The sequence below is a fragment of the Syngnathoides biaculeatus genome, chromosome 5, assembly GCF_019802595.1.
Source record: "Syngnathoides biaculeatus isolate LvHL_M chromosome 5, ASM1980259v1, whole genome shotgun sequence".
NCBI classification, from domain to species: Eukaryota; Metazoa; Chordata; class Actinopteri; order Syngnathiformes; family Syngnathidae; genus Syngnathoides; species Syngnathoides biaculeatus.
This window is the reverse complement of record NC_084644.1, coordinates 23692811-23710678: the sequence shown is the minus strand read 5'-3', so window position 1 is coordinate 23710678 and position 17868 is coordinate 23692811. Positions and strand designations below refer to the sequence as shown.

The 17868-nt window shown below is 41.0% G+C and overlaps 1 protein-coding gene across 1 annotated transcript; it reads right to left on the bottom strand.

Annotated features, from left to right (window-relative positions):
- Positions 1 to 634: 634 nt before the first annotated feature.
- On the bottom strand, positions 635 to 14607 carry LOC133500903 (basic helix-loop-helix transcription factor scleraxis-like). The gene is made up of 4 exons (XM_061820161.1): positions 14549 to 14607; positions 10911 to 11832; positions 10520 to 10736; positions 635 to 1148 (listed from the first exon to the last, which is right to left on the bottom strand). Exons 2-4 carry the CDS (start codon positions 11297 to 11299, stop codon positions 1110 to 1112), a joined length of 645 nt encoding a protein of 214 aa, XP_061676145.1. The 5' UTR covers positions 11300 to 11832; positions 14549 to 14607; the 3' UTR covers positions 635 to 1109.
- Between the last annotated feature and the right edge of the window lie 3261 nt (positions 14608 to 17868).

Below are 17868 nucleotides of genomic sequence, written 5' to 3'. Positions count from 1 at the left end.
AGATGTCCAAGTAGCTATACCTGCAGATTCAATTCCACCTCATCCATCCCCGCTTTTCCCCCTCTTTTCACATTCCTGTGTGCTCCTCTTATCCGCCTCATCCTGAATCCTTCTGTCTCCCTCAGCTCTGATCTTGCTGCCCCCAAAGAGTAGAAAAAGGAAAAGGGGGAGAAAGAACAGTGAGATGGGGGGGAGTACTTTGGGGCTAAAGTAGAAGGAGAGGAAGCTGAAAATAAAAGTTGAATATTGGTGAAAGCAACTGCAGCCACTAAAAAGGTCAGGCTATCGTGCCAAGTTTTTTTTTGTTTTTTGTTTTTTTATTGAAAATGGTAGTTTTCAATCCACTGTTAATTTCTCCACTTGTCTTAACTGCTAAATTCACAATAAGATGTAACGACTTGAATAGGAAATATGACAAGATTGTATGTCACCAAAATATGAATTGAGCTTACTTCTGGATACAAAACAATTTATTGACCATCTATTATTTTCCCGCACAACATAAAAAAAGTGTTCTCAGAAATAAGAAAACCACAATAAGAGTTCCAGCATTTAACCACCATATAATGCCATAAAATTGTGAAAAAAGGCAATGTTTTGTGCAAGCGACTCTTTGTTAATTTTCAAGAAATTGATATGCCTGTTAAATAACGTAGTTTCATATATAATGTTTTGTTACATAAATATACATTTATATTACAGTTTACACAGCTTTTGATGAATACAAATTTGTCTTTCATGAGTTTTTGTGGGTTTTTTTTTTATCATGTGCCAAGTGCTCTTTACACTCTGCGACTACAGTAATAAACCCCCATAATTAAAAGGTCTTTGTGGCTTTTACAGTATATGCATGTCACAGAGAGTCTTGAAAAGCTGTTTTTCCAAAATGAAAATACTTAAAATGTTCCTTAAGAGCACTGTGGAAAAAAAAAATTTTTGCAAAGACATGTTTTGAAAACTTGAAGAAAGTCTGATCAGAAGTGCTGTAGTACTTGAAGATAAGTCTCAGAAACGTATGGCACATCTAATGAGTCTTCAAGTTACTGTATTCAAAAACAATAAATCACTGAGAGCGTCGGCTGTGTGTCGGCCTTTTCTCCATTCGGTCGTTAACTTCGGATGGCCGTCTTCCTGTCTCTGTCTTTGTTCTGCAAGAGAAGACAACTTTCGGATTATCGTTCACACAAATCAAACACACGTTGGAAACCATGTTAAATTATTATGCAGTTCTTTTTATTATGGCTTTTAAACTCCTTAGTCCCTATCTTGAACTAGGGTTTTAAGGTTAGCACCATTTTGCCTGGAATGAACACTACACTATTTGTACAGCCCGTTTCATAAACATTTGTAATCAATATCAGAGTAAATACAGAATTATATAAAGTACAGGGAGCATTACACTATACATATCTATATAAATGTCAGTATTTAGCATCAATCAATATTTAATCCTGCTGTCTAAAATGATTTTTGAATTATACACTTTTATCTCATAGTGTCCGTGTTGCAGCAGGGTCCTAAACTTCATTTGCCTCACCCCCCCCGCCCACCCCCACCCCACTCTCTGTTTAAGAGCCCCTGTAGGCCTTGGCTGTCGCCGGGTAAAAGTCCTTCAAGGTCGGGGACCGAGGTAATTTTTTTTCAAACTTCTCCAACCGGTAGGACATTTGCAATATAAAAATGGGCCGAGTGATGTGGTAGGCCACAACCAACTTGGAACACACTTTGATTTATTTTGGCATCATTTCTGCATTCCTGTACACATGTACCAATTGGTTGCAGGGTAACAAATGCTAACATTCCCAAAAAAATCCACGGTATAAAAGGTAAAAAGTGAAAAGGACAACCCATCATTATTTCTTTTAAAAAGCAAATAAATTTAAAAAGTGAAACTGTATCATAATTTACTGCGATACTTTTTAATTTAATGTATATCGTACCTTGTTTTTTTTTTTTTTTTTGAAACAATCTATGCTTGGCATATCTGTTTCTTTGTTGCAGCTCTATACCAAATCCTGAAAGTGATGTAAGTTTTATGTGATAAAGCTGAAAGTTTACCTGGCACTGTAAAATTGTCCTTTATACTGCAGAATCAACTCTTGAAAAAGGTAGCAAAGATTGCTGCGTTTTAATTGAAAGTGATTTCTTTCTGACATCATGAGCTGGCATTTGACAGGAAAGTATTTATCTGTGGTATCAAAGCAGCGCACTTTGGATTTCCTGGCGGGTGGACTGCTTCTCTATCTTGCCAGGAAAATAACATCACTTTTTCCCTCCCCCTCACTTCTCGGCTACTATTAAACTTTAAAGTAACACTCGAGGGACTTCAGCGAGCAGACTACTGAGTGATATGCAACACATCAACCCCGCTTGGTTTATTGTTTTTCAAGGCTGACGTTTCATATATTACCTCACAGCTGACAAAAGATATGTAGCCTTTCATAAACAAGAGCAATTATATCCAGAGAAATCTCCTTTAATTTACTATAATGTGTCTGAGGTGAAGTCACATATGAAAAAGCGCTCTTTCTTCGAGTGGTCGCCCACTCGGCCTGTCCTGTCCCGACTCCCCTCTCAGACAGTCTGGACTAAGCGTGCGGACCGTGCCTCCCAGCTTCCCACTCATCAGCCCCAACACCTGTTCCACATTTCCTCCCAGACTGTGCAAAAGGTGGAGGTGTTTGGAGGAAAAAAAAAAATTGGCTTGACCGAATTCAACAGCAGCGGGTAAATGATAGATATCAGGCCAGGGGGGTGAGATCATTGGATTTGGGCAGGAATCTCTCCTCCCACTCGCTGAGGTGGCTTGAAAGAAGGCTTCCTTCATCCAAGTGGCTGAAGAAAGAAACTAATTATAAAAGATATCTGTTTTCATAACCATACTTAGAATACTTAATTCAGAAACTGAAACGAGAGCGATCACAAGAGCAGAAGCTGCGACTTGTACTTTTGTGTACATTGATCAAGAGCAGTGACACTATTGCTCTTCTCAGTGGAGGACTTCTATTGAAAAACTGCAGTTTTCGTTACGAAATGAAACCTTTGCTAAGTGAACCACGAGAGGATTTCATCAATATCAACGATTAAACAAACATTAAACTATATTATTATACGATACTATATATTAAACTATGAACTATATTGCTGCTTGAACCACACACAGATGGAATGAAATAGATACTAATTACTTACCATTTCAACATGATCGTATTATTGGAGCACATTTCAATTTTCACAGTTGTCTGTACTGTATTTTTGCAGTAAGGTAAGTATAAATTTCCATTGCCCTAAAATTGTGTCTTTAAATTACCAACTCAATTGTTCCTCACTGATTGGCTTTGAGAAATCCAGTCCGTCACCGTAAGAGTTGCGGGTTGATTTAACAGCGACTGAAATGACCAAATAAGTGTCGACTCTGAAGAAGGATTAAATTACTTAACCTTCGACCAAAATGACAACATCAAGGGCAGTCAACAGACGGTGGGAAAGTTGGCGCACGAATCCCACGGGCCTACAATTTGTACAATTTTTAATTTACATCTGACCACCATCACTTGGACACGTGCCACCTGCGGGTGCAGAGCAATGGTGCCACAGCTGCGGGTGGGGGAGGGGGGGAGTCTAGCTGGGTGTGACTAGCTCAGTCAAAACAGGGGAGGAGGTCGAGGGGCTCTTTAAGGCTGACTGGATAGTCAAAACAATCTCTTGAAGACTAATTGCGCCATAGTCGCATGACATCCATCTCTCGCTCACCAAATACAAGCTTTCCATTGGAGCCATTTGTCCGTCACTAATACGATCACCTGATGATGTTTACTTCAGATACAATATGATTTGATCAAAGTGTGTTAACCTTAATGTGAAGACAGTCAACGCTTACCTATCAAAGGCACAATTTAACTTTACTATTGTTTTCCTGCGAAACTCAAGCCGGGCCACTCCGTTTCTGTGGATTTTCCATGCTCTCAGTTTATTTCCCTGTGTTAATCCATCCTGTCAAATGCAAACATCTAATTTAGTTCCTGGCGGCCCAAACAGAAGAACAACCGGTTGGAAAATATAATTTCATTTGGGCCCAGCTCTGTAAATCATATATGGAGATTGGTATTCAAGCATGAAATAAAAACTGTTCATATTCCTTCAGTTCAGGGAGTGAGCTATAGTGCAGTATATGCAGTGTAAAATAACTCATGGAGTGGATCATACAAGCTGTAATTGCACTCAGAAATGATCGTCCATTTCACAGAAGATTAGATGAAAGGCTCAAATTTAAACGGTGCTGTCGTGGTGGCAAATGAAGTAACACACTAACTAAGCCTCGGACTGCCAATACGTGGTTTGGACGCATTAGAGACACACTTTACGCTCACTGTGGTTTGCAAATAAGCATCCTCAAGGCTTCTGAAAAACATTGGTTTTGTGTCGGATTGCCTAAGCCACCACATGTACACACCACAGACTAATGTGATGTTATAATTATTCATAAATTAAGATGAGCACTCCGTGTCAGCCACTGTCACTAACATTAGATGTTGACACAACTGCAGAATGTAGAATTTCTTTTTATTTATGTTTTTTTTTTTTTTTTTAATCAAAGCTCCATGTAATATCATTTTAAGGTAATGTGTGAACAACCGTTTCCCCCTTGAGACCCAATGACAACAAAATGATAGTTTTACTAATAGATTTTGTTAGTTATATGACCTGGCTTCATCTGTTGCTGTGAAATTGGGCTTTAACTGCTTCCATCTGGACTGAGAACATACAGACAGGTCCACGCATGACGGCACTGAGTCGCACACACTGATCAAGGCGAACTCACACCCACGCTGGTCGTGAGCAAGAATATATGTGAAAATTGCCCCCCGCCCTCTTTTATTAGCCACCTTCGATGCACCTCATTAGCATCAGTTAACATTAGAGGCAAAGTGGCAATAGCAGCAGTATCAGCAAATGAGGGTAATTTAGTTTTCATCTATGACCTTGAAATGTCTACTTTCATGCACACAAGTGATGTCATGCTTTTTTCCACCCAAAACAGACTAATAACCAAATGACTGTAAAAACCACAGTCATTAGTTTGCTCCTAAATGTGCTATCCATGCAGTTAGGCTCTCATAGACGCATGCTCCATTTGGTCTCCCTAAAGAAGCAAACCAGAGTTTAGGCACAAAAAAAAAAAATGTTAACTGTCCAAACTGTAGGACAAATGGCAGGCTGATTATCCCACTGAGTCTGTGGCTATTTCTCTTGCTTGTTTTCTCTCCCTCTCCATGTGTGTTTCCACAACTTTCTGCACACCATTAGTTAGGACGTGTTGAAAAGGCTGTCGTGATCCAGGCCTCCTTAACTGAGTAATCATACAGGGCTTTTTGGGTGTCTCGAAAGCAGCAATGAACTGCCGTCTGGCCCTGGAAGAAAAACGAGGAGGCTCAGAATGACATGGTTTTGATCAAACCTGTTGCATGCTGCCCGGTGTGCCCAATGGGTGCGTGGTTAGGTGCACAGGCTTGTGTGTGTGTCTGTTTGTATACATGTCATATGTGTGAGAGGGTGTGAGCCTAAGCAGGGAGGGAGTTTTTTTTTTTTTTTTTTTTAACAGACCACTTTCCAGGATTCTTTAACGTCACCATCAAAGCTTAACACCAATGTGTTTCTAATAGCGGCAGCTGAATTAAACACTGGCTGCACGGGCCACAGCGCAGGATAAATCGTTTTCAGAACAATTAGCTCATTTGTTGCTCTGCTCTACACCACCAATGACTTCCAGACACAGAAAGCAAATGTGTGCACTGGTGTGTGTGGTGTGTGTGTGTGTGTGTGTGTGGTGTGTGTGTGTGTGTGGTGTGTGTGTGTGTGTGTGTGTGTGTGTGTGTGTGTGTGTGCACGTGTCCCATACAAGCATCTTATGTGCTTTACTCCAGTGGTGGTGTCACCAAATACACACTCACGCACTTTCGCTGTCATTAACAATCATCACCCTGATTCACCAAAACGATGGGCCTGATGCACAAACCCACAAAAAGAGATAAGTCACTTTGCAGCTGTGCTGTCTTTCCGTTCTGCCGCATAAAATAGTCAAAATTTGTCATAACTTTTACTGTAGCCCACATGTAATTTTTAAAATGTTTAACAAATTAGGAACAGTGTACATCACTTGCTCTTTTACAATTCTGAGTATTGACAATCTGATTTGTAAAATAAAATAAATGGTAAAATATCTCAAAATACAATCTAAGACACATCAACAAAGCTGGACTTTTGCCATTTAAATTTTGGAACATATACAGAAGTTTCTTCACTGTACTTTCTGAAGTAATTTTGAAATATGGTGTAGGCAAACAAAGTTGATTATAAGGCAAAAAAGAATGAATGGTAGTTTAACCGATTGTCTCAGTGAATTGAAATTCCACTCGCTTTGCTTTGGGCCAGAAGCCAACAGCTATCACCTCAATTATTCAATATTTGTCATTTTATCCGCTGCATGAACGATGAATTGAACTCAACAGTAATGCGAACTACTGTGGACAACAGAAATGATGGGATTTTAAATGCAGGAATTCAAACATTAGTAACGGGCAAACAAAAGATGCTCTCCGGCTTAATATTGGTGAATATATTTACTGCTTGGAAGGGGAGTTGCCACGAATGAGGCATTTCAGTTTTTAATATTAGAAGCTGCCATATAAGTATAAAAAAGCAGTTATCCATTCATTAAACAAAAACTAACTAAAAAAAAAAAAAAGATGACGTGTATGGGGAAGTGACGAGGGAGAGTTAATGTTAACAAGGAACATTACTTGCTTAAAAACAATTTGCTTACCGCTCTATCTTTGCCTGTTTTATAGTTATTGTTAGTTTATCTTTATTGTTGGGAGTTTATAATGTGACTCAGTACATAGACGCAGTCCATTTCCACTTCTACAGTATCATCACATTTCTCCTCATCGCCATCACCGGTACTTTTTCTTGCGCTGGTATTTTGTTCAAGTATCAGTAAAACAGTATACACACAAAGGAAAAGTAAAACACAGTTGGTGTTGACGCTTTAGATGTGCACTCAACGAAACCAGAAGTGACAAGATGACAGGGAACAAAATGGAAATGAAAACGGACAAACAATGTACGCCGGACACCAAGTCTCTTTTTACCTTCACAATCGTTTCCCGCTCCGATTCTGACATGGAGCCCACTTAAATGAGTCTTGGAGCTTGCCAATCAAAGTTAATCCCTCAAATAGCAGATGGGTCCGGGCTTGAAAGACATCACACGTACTAATTTCATTTTGGCAGCCATGCGGCTTTCAGTATTGTGAGTGTGGAGGTGTGGGACAAGGTGCAATTATAAGGTTTCTCAGTTCATCCATGTTTATCAGCTGTCCTGTGATACTAAGGAGAGCATTGTTTTGCATTATTATGTTGAAAAGGGAACGAAGACTGTGCCACTTTACTGTCATTATATATATAATATATATATATATATATATATATATAACCTACATGCCTCAACCAGCATCAAATGTTGATAAATGTGTTAATGGGCATTTTATAATTCTTTTGGAAAATATTTTTTTTTTTTGTATCATCAGTACCAAGGAAATTTCACACTTGTTATATTTGCCAAGTATTGAGTGTTATTTGCATAAATAGAATGTCCATTAGATACTACAAATTGCATTCAGCAATACATTTGATGCTTTGTTGGATTTAGCCACTGGAATAGCGGCACTTCTAAGATGAAAGAATTTCAGAGCTCCAAAATTGTACTTGTTAGTATTACAAAAAATAATAACAATAATAATAATAATAGCAATCAAAGATACTAAACAGATTCCCAAATGTTAGTGTGTTCTCTGAGAGGGTCAATCAAACCTGACCATTTCTGTGTTTGTGAAGAAAAGAACAGTGGTATTGGATGTCATTAGAATGTGTTTGGGATTACAGTACTCCGCTCCTTTCTAGACCTACAAAGATGCTACTGACAACATCAAGATTTATGAAGACAATACAGAGATTTTTTTTAAAGATTTTGTCTAAAGTAGCCTGGATTGAATTTTATCTTATCTGTAAAAAAAAAAAAAAGTAGCATTTAAATTTGTAACTTTCACATTGCACTCCACCGTCAGAATTGGTGCACAGCACTTCAGTCAAAGCAGATGTCCCTCAAGGCTAAACCATCAATCCATCTGAGCAGTGTGAAACTGTTCCATTCAAGTTCTGCAGGTAGCAGAAATGCAGAGAGCTACACAAGTTAGCATTTTCAAATTATATATATATATATTTTTTTTTCAACTCCAACTGTCAGTATGTGACTGTCCCCAATCCAACGAGACTAACTGCAAAAAGTAAAAAAAATAATTCCTCTATCTGTGCCAAAGTTAAATAAGTTATTTTGTTGTTCTTGTGGCTCACCCAAAACCAAAGTTTAGTTGATAAGTAGTTGTTGTGTAATTCAGCTATCAACAAAGCCCCCAACAAATGCCAATGAAGCAACAAACTCGCATTGCTTATTTGTTGGAAGTACTCACCCTAACATTCATAGAGTAGTGGTGGAGGCATGCATGCCAAAATATTCTAAAAACGTACTAAATGGGTAGAATGTTTGTATATTCTTCTGCTTGAGTGTAAGAATATCTAGCACCTATAGTGCCCTGCATGAACATACAAAATGCATGTCCAGCATACAAAAGGCTAATGGGAAACAGAAAAATGTGGCTGAGTCTGACACGCTGGAGACACAGAAATTTACTACCCAGCATGCATTTCCAGGTCCATCATGCATCAGCACCAGTGAGTTGACAGCAGCAGATAGTATTACACAGCTCCTACTGACAGCACTGACCTCCAGCATGCAGGCTGATCGATCTGCCGACGCAGGGGCAAAGGAATGAGAGAGGCTTGGGAAAAGATCTTCAGGAAAGACGTGAAATGGAGACGTAGGTGAGCTGTGGGCACGTGCGGATAAAAGGAAGGCGTGAAGTAGACAGTGGAAGGTTAGAGCTCAAGGAACGTTTGAGGGAATTTTTATGCCGCTTTAACTGATAATTGATGAAAATTTGGTTTTGGCTGTATGCTCAGGCAGCAATTGATTGGGTCTACCTGATGAAGTAACAACAGTGAGAATGCGTCTCAAGTAGGTAGGCAAATGTGTTACACCACTAGTGTGTCCAATGGAGTCAAATTATTTAGGTCTGCAAAATCAAAATCATCGCCGACTACTGCCCTGGCATGCGTATGAATTATTCAGTCTTTTTTTTTTTTTTTTTGGGGGGGGGGGGGGTTCATGTGAACAGTAATCGTTTTGACAGCATTGCCGGACCAAGAACCTTAAGGTTAAAAGTAAAATTTTCCTAGATTATTGTTCGGTGAATGTAATCTAGGGCTAGTGTTAGCGTCTGGATATCTTTGACTTGAATTCATGTAAGTGCGGAAGAGGGGGAGACACACCGCTGAGATTGAGGTTATCCCTCAGCGAAAGGGTCTCTGGCTTTATACACTAAGGAGAGTATTGTCTTTCACACACTGCTGGGGCGACAGGGGAGTCTGCCAGATGTCAGCTCCTTACTCATAAATCCTGCTAAATGGGCAACGTCCAGATCAGAGAAGCAAAGTTGAGTGGACATCACCTTGCTATCACGTTCGCCGATGAGGTTAAACTCGTCTTGTACAGAGTTCAAGTTCAATAGTTTCAGCTCTTTTTTTCACCATCCCACAAGCATTGCTGACAGCGGTCTCCATTTTATCGTCCAGTTCATACGCTCCATGAATTAAATCTACAGCTCTTTGGACCTCAACTCCGTACAGTGTCAAGTGTGACAAGGTGGGTCATGACAAAACCCACAAACTGAAAAAAAGTGTTTTAATGGTTAAGCTGAAGAAGTACAGTGTGTGTTAAGTAAATCTAAATTATTGCATTGGTTTTACACGAGTAAGTCCTTGCCAGTAAAATTCTTCATTGTCTCAAGTCAGACATTATAACGTTCAGATTTTTAGGGTGACATCAATACATTTTTGAACAGGGTGTTTCTTTGCTGTGACTAATTTAAACAAGACTATGAGATAAACAACTTGTTTTGAGTGTTGCTACAAGACTTTCTGTAGACTTGGTTTATTCTTTAACTGTGAATGACTTTATTGATAAGTTTTTGGCAGCATTCTAGAAACCAGCAAAATCTTTCAAGCCACCTGCCTAACTAAAACTAATTCCCAACAGTACAGTTACACACAGTCTTTCACCCCAAAGTGGACTTTAAAGAGTTTCTGCCCTCGGGGCCAATCAGGTTTAGTGGCTCAGTCACCGATGTCACACCAGCTTTAAACACCTAAATGACTCTAAACCACAGCGGTATTACCATATGCTCAAGTTGTGCGAATTTTCAATAATGCTATTTTGCGATAATTTCAAGTGTACTTTGCTCTCATTTTGCTGTTGTTGGCAATTTGCGCTGTGGTTTTGGAACAGGACAAAGACAGTTTCACCAGTCACAAGTTATAATTTGTTATTTTCTTGGTCTGCTCACCATTTTTCTTTGGTTGCTGAGGCAGAACGTACAGATGTGCTTGGGCTGGCCCGATTGGTCGGATCCTCGATTCGGGGAGGAGTTGACGTGGAAGAACGGCGGCGATGGGGCGTGGCAGGGCTGTCCGTCATGAAGCCCCTCACCCAGGAGCAAAACGTTCCCCAGATGACTGATGTAGCTGCTGGCCAAGCGAAGCGTCTCGATCTTTGACAGTTTCCTAGTTAGTGAATTAACGTGACATTTATTGTAATGATAAACAAATAACATTATACATTGTTGTAATAAAATCAAATGAGATCTGGGGATTTCATCAGTTTTGCTAACTAACCACAGGAGTAACCAGAACATATTTGTCTGATTGTGTTTGTGGGTAAGGTGAAACGTTGCGTACCTGTCGGCAGGCTCAGTGGGGATGAGCGTACGTAGCGCCGTGAATGCGGTGTTGACAGAATTGGTTCGATCCCGCTCGCGAGCATTAGCCGCTGTCCTCTGACGGATTTCAGGCGGGGGGGATGAACCCGGGGGTCCCAGCCTCCCGAGGACAGCCTCAACGGCTGCTGTACCTGCTCCTCCCATGCAAAGCTTTCTCTTCCTGCTCATCTTGATGTGAAAGGCAGAGGGGGACGAGGAGGACAGGCGGAAGGCCGCAGAATTGCTGGAGCGCTCCTCTGAGCCGGAGCCTTCACTGCCATTCTCATCATCATCCTCGGAGAGGAGAGCAATGTCGCCGTATAAGAAACGGCCCGCAGGAGACGCCGTGCGCAGCATTGCGAAAGTCATCTTTAATGCCACAAGTCAATTCCTCAAAGTCTCTCTTTGACAGCTATTCGATAGATGGCTGATTGGCTAAATGGTGTCAACCAGCTAAGTTATGGGTGAAATTATTTAGTTTTTTTAACTTGTCCCTTGCAATGGCTTGACTGCCGATTGATGCTAAAACTGCACTGCAACAGGTGGCTGCAGGTTCCGGGATCCTCTTCCTCTCTTCACATCCCAAGAACCATTCAGTCAATGAGTTAAATCCTCTGGAAGAAAGTTGAGTTCTAATGGCATGCTGAAGACTCCACTCATGTCTCGAGTTGCTTCAACCGACCTCGAAGTGGACTTGGCTCAGTTTGGCTGCTTCAGTCCCCACTACAAAAATGACTCACCACCTATGGCAGCAGTTTGTTTCCTTCTCTCTCTTTGCCGCTGTGCTCCACGTGTGCCTGCTGTCTGAGTGTTTCCGTCTGCCTCAGGGTTTATAGCCGGTGGGAGGGCCTAAAGACTCCCCTGCTCCTCCTTCGGAGAGGCGCGGGTCCCTCTGCTGCCGTCTAGAAGTAGGCCAGAGAGACCGAAGGCAAGAGGCAAACCATCGGCAGGAGTTTGTTTTGGCTGAACACCAAAAACTTTCAGGGGGATTCCACCCTTCAACACAAGCGCCGTCGCTGTCCTTTACTGCGTCGCTTTAGTGCTCGCTGACACTCATTTCTAGCAATGAGTGGGGACTAGACACACAACTTAGATAAAAATACAGCTGTGATATTCGTAATTTCTTTAAACTTCACAAAGTTAACAGTGGCTAGATGAAAGAAGAACTCACTTTGTAGTAGTTTGCTTGTAATAAAGAACATTAACACATACTTTATTCTACCGCATACATATATCGAACAAGTTTAGTCCAGCTCACCACGATACCTTTGGCACCGGTAACCAGATCTACATCCATTTTCATTGCTGGGTGTGTGCCAATATTACAGTGTAGCCTAGCATTGATATTAACAAAGACGAAGGTAATTCACATGTAAACAACAGCAAGAGGCATAAGTTATTTGGTGGAATAAATATAAAAAGAAGACAAGCTTTATTTAAACTGATTTTATTTTATTGACATACTACTGAAAATTCGGTCAAAATATTTTAAGACTGCGTGATGTCTAGCTCCACCCTTTGGGGACTGCACCTCTGCAGTTGGCACCCGGTTGGCAAAGGTCTGTGATATATCAATTAATGCCAACGGAAAGCTCAAATTTTGTATACCGCAACAAACTAAACAGAGGAGCTTGGTGTCAACTCGCTTTTAGTGTCACTGTGGAGTTATTCCACACATACTCACTTTACTCCAAATCAATACACCAAACTGGAATTTGATTGTTATCCAGCCACTTTTTTCACAACCACTGAGTTTGAGTTGTGAAGCAAGAGTTTGCCTTTCCCCATATCATCTTTTCCTCCCTCGGCCTCCCCCCTCTGTGTTGTTTATGTCTCTGGACAGCAGCAGGCTCGGCGGCCAGCAGCCGCAGCACTGGAAGATCGCCATCAGTCAGGGCTTGTGGCTGAAGCCGGGAACTGGATAATTATCCAGCAATGGCTAGTAAAAGCTGATACTAGAAGACTTCTCGATCTGTCGTCCATATATGTAGATCTGCCCATCAGAAGTCTATTCAAATGTGCCTAATAAATAAATACAAGTTTTAAGAAAATTCTTTTGTTCTTTTTGTATGAATTCAAAATAACTTTGAAGCACCTGTTTTTCATTGGCCATTTTCAACTGACGACCTATTGACAATGACAACAAAATATTTCCTTTGGTGATTTTTTTTTTTAACTCTTTCCTGTCCTACCCTACCAAAAGTCTTTGGGATTTTAATCAACCATGACGGCCCAATTTATGGCTGATTCCCAGGGAACTGACTGACCTTGGATATTTTTTTTCTTCTGGTGTACAGTAAATTTGCCGTGGGTAAAGGTTGACAGTCAACACTGAAGTGTACAATCCTCAGAAGTCCAGTGCTGAAAACTCCAAACCCAAGTACCATCGCTGGTATGCCTCTTTTGTGTAAATTGGCAACAGCAACTTGCTGTTGAAACGAATAGCACGATGAATAATCTGTCAGCGTTACATAATGTTACAGTCAGCATTCATCACTCCTGCCTCTCCACTTCCACTTCTCGATTCCCTGCAGCGTCAGACTTCATGTTTGCATTACACCATTGAAATTCTCTTTGTCCATCTGAATACATCAATTCACGTTGGCATACTGGCAAAATAATACTGTGCAAGCAAATCTGATCATAAATAATAATAAATTGACATTGATGTATCATTACTATTTGCAGGTCTTCTTCAACACTCTCAAAGAGTTATTAATAGAGATTTACTGTAGTGTAGATCTGGATTGCATCTACTGTAAGTGTGAGGCGCCAAGTAAGTAGAAGAATTGTTGATGGGCTATTTATATCTAGTACATATGGAGGTGTGCCTAAGACCACATGGACACCAAAGTCTGACCAAGCCCTGCTGCTGCCAAGGCGTGTGCTTTTTTTCCCATAATTACAATTATGATAACATTCATACAAACTTCAAAGCAATTGAAATCTCGAGACCCGTAGATTTTCTGGAGCCTTTCCCAACTGACTTCGGGTGAGAGTTACAGCCTGAACTGGTCGCCAGGTAAAGCTGTCAACAAACAACCGTTCACACCTGCGCTGTAGACAACCCACACAAGCATGGAGAGAGCATATTGAACCGAGTCTATGAAGCAGAGGCGCTTACCATTACATCTTGCTGAAATTGTATAAGAATGTATTCTTTTTAATCCTAAAGTCGAGTAATATATTTTCTGATTCTTTTTACACGTAATGGCTTGGGGCCCCATGTTAACCAATTGGTATTTTCAGAAAGAACTTTTAGGATATGTGCAGATTACCTGCACATCACACCATAATGCAGCTCCATTCATCATCTTAATTTCATTGACTAATTTCATTACCAATGTATTCTGATATTTTGCGTATTGTTAAACTTTTTAGTTAAACCCTTGACTAAAACATGGCAAGTATGAGACCCTGATCTATCAGGACTTTGTACTGATGAAAAACAACAAGCAAAAATTGTTAGTTCAGTTATTTTAATCATTAGTGCTCGTGCCTACTATCGCCAGATCTTTTGTCGTCACCATGGAACAAATTCAGACTCGAAGTGGTGTTCCTAACCTAGACAGTCTATTCCACAGTAGATTGGGCGAGGGCAATAAAACACTGAGATACCTGCCAAGTCTGCTTCAGTCGCTGTGGTCCATCATTACTTCCTCAGATTTGCATCTCCCATGTGCGGGTCTGATCTCACAGAGTATCCAATTCTCCCTGAATTATGCCTGCAGGCCAGAAAACATAATGCAGACATAGGGGCTTTTCATAACCACACGTGGCACCGTTTTACAAAAGAATGTCGGGAGATTAAATAATTTGATTTACAGCTTGGTAATTGTCACATTTGCATGAAATGACATGAGAGGTTGACCCAAGGTTAACCTCCTATATGCCTGAATGGGGTATGCACAGTATATTTTAGAATTTTGGGCAATTGATAAAGATAGCATTTTAAGTTATATTGGATGGTACACTAGCTCCATTCAGTTGCTTATCAATGAATCATTGTCTCGTAATGAATCCCTTTCAATGCCTTGTAGGAAAACGAATACACTCAATTTGATTTACCCACTGGATTCTTAACATTCACTCTGGAAAGTGTTTATTCATGATCAATTTCACATGTATTACTCATTTTAAAGAAAACTGCCACCTCTTTGTCTGCTATAGCGAGGTGGGTAGAGTCGCCAACTATTGTTTTCAAGTAAGGGTATTGTTACTTAAGAAGACTATGACTCACTTAAAAGTAAAAAGTATCCATCCATCCATTTTCTTAGCCGCTGATCCTCACGAGGGTTACGGGAGTGCTGGAGCCTATCCCAGCTGTCAACGGGCAGGAGGCAGGGTACACCCTGAACTGGTTGGCAGCCAATCGCAGGGCACATCGAGACTAACAGCCACACTCACAATCATACCTAGGGGGCAATTTAGAGTGTCCAATTAATGTTGCATGTCTTTGGGATGTGAGCGGAAACCAGAGTGCCCGGAGGAAACCCACGGAGGCACGGGGAGAACATGCAAACTCCACAAACGCAGGTCCGGGATCGAACCCGGTACCTCAGAACTGTGAGGCCAACGTTTTCCAGCTGACCCACTGGGCCAACAGTATAAAGTAGTCCTTCAAATATTTACTTGAGTAAGAAAGTTCAAAGTAAAAAAAAAAAGTGAATAACAAGAGAATACCTTCTGACTAAAAAAAATTGAGAAAAACTAAAATAATTATCTTATATTGGAGTACCCATACACCTGCCACCATTTAAATTTTGAACAACCCAATAACCATTAGCACGTGCAAATATTATTTGCTTTATTCACTGAAAATGTATTCACAGATGTATTGAGAGTATGTTGTGATTGTGTGTGTATGTGGAGGGGTGTGTGTTACAGAGAGAGAGGGAGAGAGAAAGAGAGAGAGAGATTGACATTTGGCCAATTATCATTTTTCACACTAGGCCGCTTTTCAGAGTCTGTACACCCACCCACCCACACCCCCCCCACACCTCCGCCACCACTAATCCCATCCACCCCACACTGATAGGAGTCACTTTGATTGCTTACCAATGTATGTGTGCGGTAACATGATTACTTAGTGCCGTCTGATTGGTGAATTGGACTCAAATGACACTAGTGAGCACACTAAACAAGATCCTGCATGCAATAATGGATAAATAAAAGTCGCAACCAGGATGGCAATACCTGTAACAGAGATTCTTCTTCACATATACACGCAAGCAAAAGTAAATGTTTGTTCTAAAAAAAAAAAAGTAAGTAAGTTTCTTTCGGTTTGGCACAATTTTTACGCCGGATGCCCTTCCTGACGCAACCCTTCTCAGGGAGTGGAGGCCCCAAGACCAAAATATCCAAAATGTTACTATAGTAAATATCACAGAGTAAATGTTACACGTTACAACCCTCCTCCAGGTAGAGCTGTAAAATGTGTCTAAATCTATGATGGGCTGTTTGAAAATATGCCATTAAGATAACTTTGTTTTAAAAATTGGATTGCTAATGGCATCAAGGTATTTTTTTCAGAAACAATTAAAATTATTTTTGGGGGGGGTGTTTTTATGGCAATCCTACTTAGCTGTATGAAAGAGGCACAATATTCAAAACATCAGTGTAATGGAGGGCACTGCTACACCTCATATTTTCAAATAAATATGCCTCTGAACAGCGATGATTAAAGGTATGTGTTAAATATCCTTGTCAAGACGAGCTTTGGATCTGGATCTTATTAAATTGTGCAGGTGTATGTAATATTGTGGCAACTTGGACACTAAATATGTGCTCAGCTCTTCCAGCAATTCCAGATCAGTGTGACTGCTTGACTCATTGCAGTCACACAATCACACACATGCACACGCACTCACACATAAACACACAAACAAGCAAACTATAACAGACAAGCATGGCCTTTCTAGCTATATGATTATATCCTTAAAATATTATTCACAGTTTATGAATCCAGTAGTACCCCCTGCAAACCCCCCCATATAAGACGCATGCACCAGCACAGTAGTAGAAGACCATCTGAGAGTCATTAGCCTACTCTCCCTCCTCCTCTCGCTTGATACTCTTTTCGCAGCTCAGACGTATTATTCATTAGTCTGATGAAAAACACCCACCAACATAGCTCGCACAGACACACACGCACACGCACACCGCTTTCACCCCTGGAGATTCAGCCCAGCTGAACAGTGCTGGCGTGGGACCTGTCGGAACTCGGAAGCAGGTCTGGACCCAACACAGTACCACAAAGCAGCCGTCTGGAGGGTAAAAAGAGTCTCCAAGGAAGTGAGCAATATATCGCAGTCCTTGGACGCTCTTTTTTAGCTTGAAAGTGACAGCAGCTGGAGGAGGAGGGAGGGGGAAGAAAGAAGATTCTGGACTTGTTATGGTGCCACTGAGCAGACGTCTGGAGAGGGTCATTACCAAAAGTCCAAAAGCATCTGTCTACTTTCCATGGCGGGCACGGAGTGACTGAGCAGGAAGAAGAATATGAGAAGGAAGGGGAAAATGGAGAAAGAGATGGGAAGACAGAGGAGGAAAAGTGGGAAGGAAGGGAAGGAAATGAAGGAGGGACGTAAAGAAATCCAAAGGGGAGAGAGTTGACTGCCAAAGCCCCAGACTTGATGTGATTTTGCATGGGGAAAAATGGTCGGAAGTGGCCCCCTCCCTCCCTTAACTTGCACCCCCACCACCACTAACCCCACTTTCAGCCTCAGCTCCAGCCACACTCTGCTGCTTTCCCCAGAGAGGCTGACTCTACAGCTGGCCTTATTAAAGCGCGAGAGTCAGAGAGACAGAAAAAAAAAAATGAGGCAGAAGGAAAGAGAGGTCACACAACTGGAAGACATCAGTTGAAACCGTGCTCGCGCGTTTAGCTTTTTCCGTTCATATCCCTTTTTATGATGGAGTGATAGAGTTTCTCACAAACA